Below are 8,856 nucleotides of genomic sequence, written 5' to 3'. Positions count from 1 at the left end.
GCTTCAAACAATTTCAGCTCCGTATGTGCCATGTTCTTCTCAGGCCTGGTAGGAGCTCCACCAGAATCAAGGATATTGAAATCAGGTGCAGAAATCCATGCCAAGAGATCCAGGTGTAGGACCAATCCATTTAGTGATGGGGGCAGAAAGTGCCTCTTCACTGCAGGGTCTGCTTTATACGTACATATGAACAAGGAAGGACCTGAATTCTGAAGCCGTAGTCTGTAGGGTGTTACTATCTACAGTCTAGCAAGTGGAAATGGTTTTGATTTAGAAGTATAATTTTCTCAGCAAATACATAGAAATATGAAAAATCCTGTCTGTCCTAATTTCAGACAGTAATTTCAGAAATCTCTGAAATCACCTGAGTCCTTTTCTGGTACAGTCAAAAGCAGACAAATTTCAGTTAAAGCAACACATTCTTTATTCAGCTATTCTAAAATTGTCAAACCTGAGAACTTCAGATTAAAATGTTACAGCTGAGCCAACTCAGCAGCAGTCTAGTAGCAGCTGCAATCAACATAAAAGCTAAACCCAAATTATCTGTCATAACCTCTGCAGAGTCATTTGTACGCTTTCTAACGCTTCGGAACTCCTTGATGATCTAACATCAAACAAAAAACAAGTGCTACCATTTCACTGACACGTTTCTCAAAAAACAAACTCAACCTTTTAATGTTAGCAACATTTAACAATGACACTGTTGATGTTACATGCCTGAAATGTGAGTGCAACGAGCCTTACTTTGCATTGCTTCATTCTGCAGCTGTATCCCTTGGACTGCTGTCAAAACTTGGTAAAGATAAGTCTTGCTTTGATGCTGAAAGTCTTTTGAAAGCTGAAGAGCAAATGAACGGAGGCTCTTCACGTCTTGCTTAAGCCTCTTCTCAGCAAGAAGAAAAAAATACGTTATAAAGACACAAAACCAGCAGTTAAGGAAGAATCGGTATAATCACAACACAAATAATTACGGTGAGATATCACAGTCAGGAAGAGCCCCCTACTTGATGAAGGGAAGTCGTCAGGAGTATATCTTTCAGCATATTTAGAGAAGGATCCTGGAAGATATTTATCAATGCCATTTCTTAAAGCCTTCAGCAAGACTTTATGGATCCTTACCATCCTATGGTACATACTTCGACCATAACCCAGCTTCAGGTATAACAAAGTCTCTTATTGCATCAAACAAAAGTAAGTGTGTGTGAGCATGTGCGTGTTCTGTCCACTTATAAGACATACCCAGAATTAGCAATGAAAAATTGTGATCTGTATATTCCCTGCTGCATTCATTACCCACACTTTGATCAGGAGGTATTTGTTAAGCTTCACTCTAGGTCATTTCTTAAATATGCCTTCCTATGAGAATAGATGTATTTTGAAAAGATCAGAAACCTTTATTGTTCAGAAAAGTGTTTGTATTATGGATATAACTCAGCATAACATAGATGATGAGGCTTTTAAATGTTTACGAGAGCAGCTTATATTCACTTAAAAGTCCAAATAAAGTAAAACCAAATTGACCTGATTTTAGGATTAGTAGACATCTTGACATGTAAGTCTTGGAACAAACATGTAAAGCCATCTGTAAAATGAACTTAACACCACCTTATCTCACAGAAGCCCTGCTATTTTCATTAATCAGCCTGGTACAAAATGTCACATATTCTGTGATGTTTTATTTTTCCAACTGTGGTACTAACCTTGAATTAACCAACTAGTTTCAATGATAAAACAATAATCTAAACTACAGGGAGAAAATCACTGTATTTCTCACTCTCAAAAGCCACAGAATATAACTCGGAAGAAACTTTTTTTTTTTATTATTACAGGTATAGGATTACCATTAATCTAGACTTTACTTGGAGAGCTTTGCTCTCTCCTAACCTTCATAGATCTCTGATAGTAAACCATCTCACTCTACTGGTATTGCATCACAAGAAGTTCTGCCATTTTAGTTAACCTAAAATGTAAAACACCACCGCAAAATTTACTGAGCAGAATCCCTGTAATGAGAATAGAACCGAATAGTTCAGTTGGGAAGGGACCTACAACAATCATCTAGTCCAACTATGCTATAATTAAGCTACATCCTTCTGCCTGTTAGGAATCAGATTTCTTTCCTGAGATACTTTTCAGTTATTTCATGCAGGCATTCAGTGCTGCCCTGAGACAAGCTGACATTTGTTAGTGTCCTTAAAAGGAACTCACTATTCTATGGAATAACATAAAGAGTAAGTACTTCAACAAAGGAAAATATTATGATACTGGGAGAACAGTTCCAGTCTCTGATGCAAAATTAAGACAACCTGAGTGAGCATACAGCAAATGACTCCTTCTTGTGAAGCCCACCAGAGCAGAAATCTCCGTGAAATCAATGGAGCCCTCCAATGCTTTTTTAAAGGATCTGCGTATCTGGTTAAAGTATATCACAATTACTGTTTTTAACTGATATATTGCTATATTGATAGCAGCCTAGACACAAGATCCTGGAGCTCAGGAGCATCCACTTTTACCGGCTTCTCAGGTGACTCTGCAGCCTATTGCAGCAAAACCACTATAAATTTTAAGCTAATTCAGGCATTGCTACACTTCTCTGCAAACACTGCTGTGAATACAATAAAGCCAGATCAGGTTAATATCTGACCATTTCCTGGGTTTTACTATCTTTGGCAAGCATGTAAATGTTTAGGGCATAGATTATGCCTACATTATTACTGAATGTCTTTACCTTTATTGTTCCATGCAGCTGGATTACAACAGAACTCCTCTGCAATTTCTGCTGCTGGCCATGGGCAGAGTACAGCTGCAATACTTCATTAGTGCTTCTTCCAGCCAACCCTTGATACTGTTTAAAAAAAAAAATCACCTAAAAATCACTTTAAAGCACTCATGCTTTCTCTTGCATTCTGTCCCCTTTGCCCCTGTAAACATTTGTAACTCAACTATCTGATTACATGTGATGTTGTAAACACATCATTTCTTTGCTTTTTACCTTTTTCTGAGTCACATGAAGGATCACCTCGAGGTAACTGGCTAACATCATAATATTCTACTTCCCTATGATGGTAAACCTCAGCATCAGGTTACTAAAATGCTTTTGCAGTACCTAAAACCTCTTGCTTATGCTTGAGGTGGATCTAAATGGGTGGATCTAAATGGCTAAAGAGGTGCTTTCATTTAGGGAAAAGGGCTGGTTACATAGCTGGTTTAAGTGTCTTAAGTGTAAGTCTAAACTACATTTAATGCAGAAAGCTCTCTAAAAGGACATGAAGCAGAATGAGGACACACATACACCTGTTAATGGCTAAAGTCCTGAAGGAGCTGGTAATACATAGCCCCCAACTCAGTGCTCGACCTTCCTGCCAACACGACCTCTGTTGCATTCAGGAGAGTTCCAGTGGTGCAAAACTGTACCAGTAAAGCACTAAACTGGGTCTTCAGAGATCAAAGCAACCAAAGCAATTTTTAAAGGATGTGGAAAGGAATGCTTTCTAACAATCTTACCTATTATGCAAAAGCAATTTTTATGGCCAAATTGTTGAAATCAGAAGGAAAATAGAAATAGTGCACATTTAAATATTTATAGGCAAGAACACAAAAAAAGACATCTCTGTAGAGTACATTTGAAATTCTGCAATACGACAGAATCTGTATTGTATTAAAAACTGCATTTTCGTCATTTACTGACAGTCCTGGTACTTACAATGAGCTGCAACTTCTTCACCCATTTTCCCCTGCAACCTGTTGATATCTGTCATTCCTGTAACCAGTACTAATAGCCTCTTCCTTTATTTTTGGAATGAGCTTGTCTCTAGCACAGGCTTATTCCCTACTTTATTCAGGCCATAAATCCTGTGACTGCAGTTCCCTGTTACTTAAACTAACAGAGCATAGAAGAGTACAATGGCATGAAAGAGCTAAATCTACTCACGCGATGCATTTGATTTTATTCTAATAATCTGATAATGATAGGTAAAAAGTAAATATTTTGTTGCAGTTTAGCTGCAGATGACATCTGCAAAAACAACAATACAATGTCCTATAGCTGTTAGAATAAAGATAGATTATATTTTCCAAGAGACGTACTTCACTTATCTAAACCAACCGTTTCACATGGCTTTTTCACCTTCACAAAACATGCATCTTCCATTTACGAATGCAACTGGAGGCCCTGCACAGCTATACAGCACCTTAGCACTATTATAAAAAGTTCTTACGTGGAAAAGAAATAGCAGGAAGAGATTATTTTAGAAGAACTCTCATTTTTTGTTACAGGCTTTAAGCTCCCCCAAATTGAGACCAATTCTATACAGTGTTCATGTGTTCTTTTACTCTGAGGATCTTCAAGACTCATGTAACTCAGATGCAGTATTTACAAACATGCTTGACAAAAATGCGTACAAGTGGCGCACCAGAATTAGTATCTCTAATCGCTTGTAAACAGTTAAGCACATATACAAGCAATTGCAGTACTCAAGCCTTATTGTTAAATTAGCTTAAGCTAGTTAAAGCCTACTTTTAACATCTAATGCATTTTCCACCATCTGCACAGGTTCCCCCTGACCTCCCCCCATTTTTTCTTGCCATGGGCAATAAGAGCAGAATGGTCAATTCTCCTTTCATTGCAGTCAACCTCTCATCACTTCCACTACCAAGTTTATCTTTATTGCAAAGGCTGCCCTTGTTTTGAGGTTTTCTCCATTAAAATAGTTTTAGCATTCATCAGAATTTTTTGTATACCAGAACTCATCCTCATGCTATGATAAGCAAAAACCTGACTACAAAATTTTTTATACTCAGCTTTATTATAAACAGAAGTGAAACCAAATTACTTTATAATAGAGCTCTCCAGAGTGAAACCTCAGTTCTGCCATCAGATCCATTCTGGCAGACTTGGCTTTGCGTATGGAAGGCAGCAGGATCAGGACCTGGAGGACTGCGAACGAAAGCAAGGGGTGTGCAGGTAGATAAACACATTTCCAAACAGGCAAAAGCAAGTCTCCAGAGAAAGAATCTGCCTTCTTATGTTCAGTTACAACCCTTACAATATGTTGCTAGGATAATAATGTACCGGGCTGCAGAAAACAGCAGCAGTGCTGATTATCGAGATTGTCTTAAGGCTATAAGCGAGGGAAGGTCGACAGCAAGAGATAACATTTTTATTAGACTGATGCAACCTATAGAGAAACATTTACACTGAAAATCCTAATTTATGGCTATCCTCATAAGTTTGTCTCCAAAGGTCTCTCACACACTTCAGCCAAAACGAATCCAATTAGCTTTTACAAGTTAAGAATGAGACCTCTGTTAACCCTGGTGACTGTGGCTGAACTTGTTACAGCTGAATCATTCTGGTGGCTCCACCAGCAGACCTGAAGGGTTGGTGACTGATAGCTGAGGGCAGTCGCTTTTTTCACCAGCATAGCTGGTGAAGTATTGGGATATATGGTGCAACATCGCGCAACCTTAAATTAACCTAAATAAAATTAGTATTCTTTTTAATAGAGATTCTTCAATTAAGGTAAAACTATTTCATGTCAGTTTAGCTCACGTTTTCAGATTGGTGGGGCCAATTAACCAAGGAGAAGCAGAAGTCTTTTAAGTACATTTAAATAACCACCTGAATAGAAACATCAGCACAAGGTTAATTGCACAGTATTTCCACAAATAGTTTGACATTGTTTCTGACTGATGGTGGTACCATTGCCACGCTCCTCATGTGCCTGTAGGTATGCGTATCTTCCAGGACATTTTGCAATAAACTGAAAGAGTGCTGTATTTGGAAAGCAAGGCTTCATTATCCATGAGCTGGAAGATAGGGACAGAGAGAAGAATAAACCCCTCATAATCCAGGAAGAAGCAGTTAGCGACCTTCTGTGCCACCTGGACACTCACAAGTCTATGGGCCCAGATGGGATCCACCTGAGAGTACTGAGGGAGCTGGTGGAGGAGCTTGTCTTCAAGAGGGGCAAGAAGGAGGATCTGGGGAGCTACAGGCCTGTCAGCCTAACCTCAGTACCAGGGACGATTATGGACTGGTTCATCCTGAGTGCACTCACCAGGCACATGCAGTACAACCAGGGGATCAGGCCCATCCAGCATGGGTCCATGAAAGGCAGGTCCTGCCTGACCAACCCGATCTCCTTCTGTAACCAGGTGACCCACCTAGTGGATGAGGGAAAGGCTGTGGATGTTGTCTACCTGGACTTCAGCAAAGCCTTTGACAGAGTTTCCCACAGCATTCTCCTAGAGAAGCTGGCGGTTCATGGTCTAGGCAGGTGTGCTCTTCACTGGGTTAAAAACTGGCTGGATGGCCGAGCCCAGAGAGTTGTGGTGAATGGAGTTAAATCCAGTTGGTGGCCGGTCACAAGCAGTGTTGCCCAAGGCTCAGTTCTGGGGCCAGTTCTGTTTAACATCTTTATCAATGATCTGGATGATGGGATTGAGTGCACCCTCAGTAAGTTTGCAGATGACAGCAAATTGGGCACGAGTGTTGATCTGCTTGAGGGTAGGGAGGTTCTACAGAGGGATCTGGACAGGCTGGATCAGTGGGTCAAGGTCAGCTGTATGAAGTTCCACAAGGCCAAGTGTCTGCACTTGGGTCACAACAACCCCATGCAACACTACAGGCTTGGGGAAAAGTGGCTGGAAAGCTGCCCGGCAGAAAAGGAGCTGGGGGTGTTGGTCGATAGCCAGCTGAATATGAGCCAGCAGTGTGCCCAGGTGGCGAAGGCGGCCCATAGCATCCTGGCTTGCATCAAAAATAGTGTGGCCAGCAGGAGCAGGGAAGTCACCCTTCCCCTGTACTCGGCACTGGTGAGGCCGCACCTCGGAATCCTGTGTTCAGTTTTGGCCTCCTCACTACAAGAAGGGCATTGAGGTGCTGGAACATGTCCAGAGAAGGGCAACAAAGCTTGTCAGGGGTCTGGAGCACAAGTCTGATGAGGAGCAGCTGAGGGAACTGGGGTTGTTTAGCCTGGAGAAGAGGAGGCTGAGGGGAGACCTGATCGCCCTCTACAACTGCCTGACAGGAGGCTGTAGCGAGGTGGGGGTCGGCCTCTTCTCTCAAGTAACAAGCAATAGGATGAGAGAAAATGGCCTCAGGGGAGGTTTGGATTGGATATTAGGAAAAATCTCTTTACTGAAAGAGTGGTCAAGCATTGGAACAGGCTGCCCAGAGACGTGGTCGAGTCCACATCCCTGGAGGTATTCAAATAACGTGTAGATGTGGTACTTCAGAACATGGTTTAGTAGGCATGGTGGTGTTGGGTTGGCCCTTGGACTTTATGATCTTGGAGGTCTTTTCCAACCTTAACGATTCTATGATTATCTAATACTCAGATAACTACTTCCTACATCTGATGCACCTTACTGACTAAAATAATTTCTTGTTTCTGTGAGAGTTAAAGAAAACCCAACCAGCTAAAATACTTAAGATTTTTGGTAAATATTATAAGGCAGAACAATAGAAACTTTTTTTTTCAGAATCAGTTACAGTATTCCTGTGTATACCTAGCAACACTCACTTCAGATACATCATCTGCTTCCAGTCAGGCTTTGAAAAATGTTAAACCCACTTTTATCCACAGGTGTTAACAAACCCACAGGGAGGGCAAATGGGGTTCCTGAGGTCACCCAACCATTTGAATGTTTCAGCCCAGATTAGAAACTCTTGGCCAACAGTCTCTATCACAACTAGTACTCACAGCTGGCCCTGGTCTAGTGGTGTAGATCAATATTCAAAATGCTGTAAATCTCTGAAATCCTACCTTTGAAGACCCCAAACAGCCCCACAGGCTGCTCCTTGTTTCTGTAATGGTCTAGGAACAACATCTCCTTCTGTAGAAGGACATAAGGAAATGAGGGCATCCAGGTGTTGCCGTGTGTTCTGCAACTGACTTCTGCAACGTTACCTTGCCTTTTCTAGACAAGTCTACCACTGGTGCTATGAAGTCATGCAATAATGAAATGTCTTTCCTGTACTCTATGAATAGTCCTTTTCAAAAGATCATCCTAATTATGTCTAAAAAGTATTCCTTCAAAATCTACCCTTGCCCTTTAGGCAAACATTTTCCCTGCAAGCAGAAAGCAATATTCCATATTTAATGCTTGCAGAGTCATTCCCTCAGTTCACTTCTGTACATTTAACACAATGGCAATTATTTAAGTGCATGTCAACTTCTAGTTACTTAATCAGTCAATCATTATTGCTGATTAATTAAAAGACAAAAAAAATAAAAGAAGTGCTGAGCCTTAATCCCTTCACAGATTTCCTCAACAGGTAGAGTGCAAAACTTAAAAATAGGAAGGCAGATTTTGGCGTCTTTTTTTTTTTTTTTCTATTTTCTTAAGAATTATTTTGGAAAGGGAAAGAACAGTTACCTTTGCAAGTTTTAGATGAAGAGCAGCATTTTCAGTTTCCAGGGCAACTATCCTTTCATCTTTGGTCTAAGGAAAAAAGCCACCCGAAACCACAAAAGTCAGAATGAAATCAATACAAGTCTGACGAACGTTATTTCATTACAATAGTTTTATTACATTCTTCTGTTTCTCTGCCCTCCAGAACCGAAGGACTACCTCCCCCCAAACCCCTCAGCACAGTATTTGTCTACAAGCACATAGAAATTAGCACAAACTCTTAATATTCCACTATCACCCGTATTTTCCGTCAGTTTGACTGCCTATGTGGAAATGCATACGCACAAAACTTTAACCGTTTTTGCTTTATGAAAGCCGCCTCCTGACGCCTCCCGGGTCGTCAGGGAAGCACCATCTACTCATTTGTACGTAACCACAGCAGTTTCCATTTCCAAGGCTGCACCGGTAGGGAGATCTAACGCGGCGAGACCGCCGCCC

At 40.9% G+C, this 8,856-nt stretch overlaps 1 protein-coding gene across 1 annotated transcript in view; it reads right to left on the bottom strand.

The window, feature by feature from the left end:
- Positions 1-8,856, bottom strand: part of KIF25 (kinesin family member 25) — a 47,633-nt gene that overhangs the window by 34,111 nt on the left and 4,666 nt on the right. Inside the window, exons 2-4 of the mRNA XM_035889632.1 lie at positions 8,383-8,448; positions 2,729-2,845; positions 745-883 (exon numbers count right to left, since the gene is read on the bottom strand). Coding sequence (XP_035745525.1) covers positions 745-883; positions 2,729-2,845; positions 8,383-8,448 — 322 coding nt within the window. The remainder of the gene's footprint in view (positions 1-744; positions 884-2,728; positions 2,846-8,382; positions 8,449-8,856) is intronic.

The sequence above is a fragment of the Egretta garzetta genome, unplaced genomic scaffold (assembly GCF_000687185.1).
Source record: "Egretta garzetta isolate BGI_Z169 unplaced genomic scaffold, ASM68718v1 scaffold122, whole genome shotgun sequence".
Classification (NCBI taxonomy): domain Eukaryota; kingdom Metazoa; phylum Chordata; class Aves; order Pelecaniformes; family Ardeidae; genus Egretta; species Egretta garzetta.
This window is presented reverse-complemented; position numbering and strand designations above follow the sequence as displayed.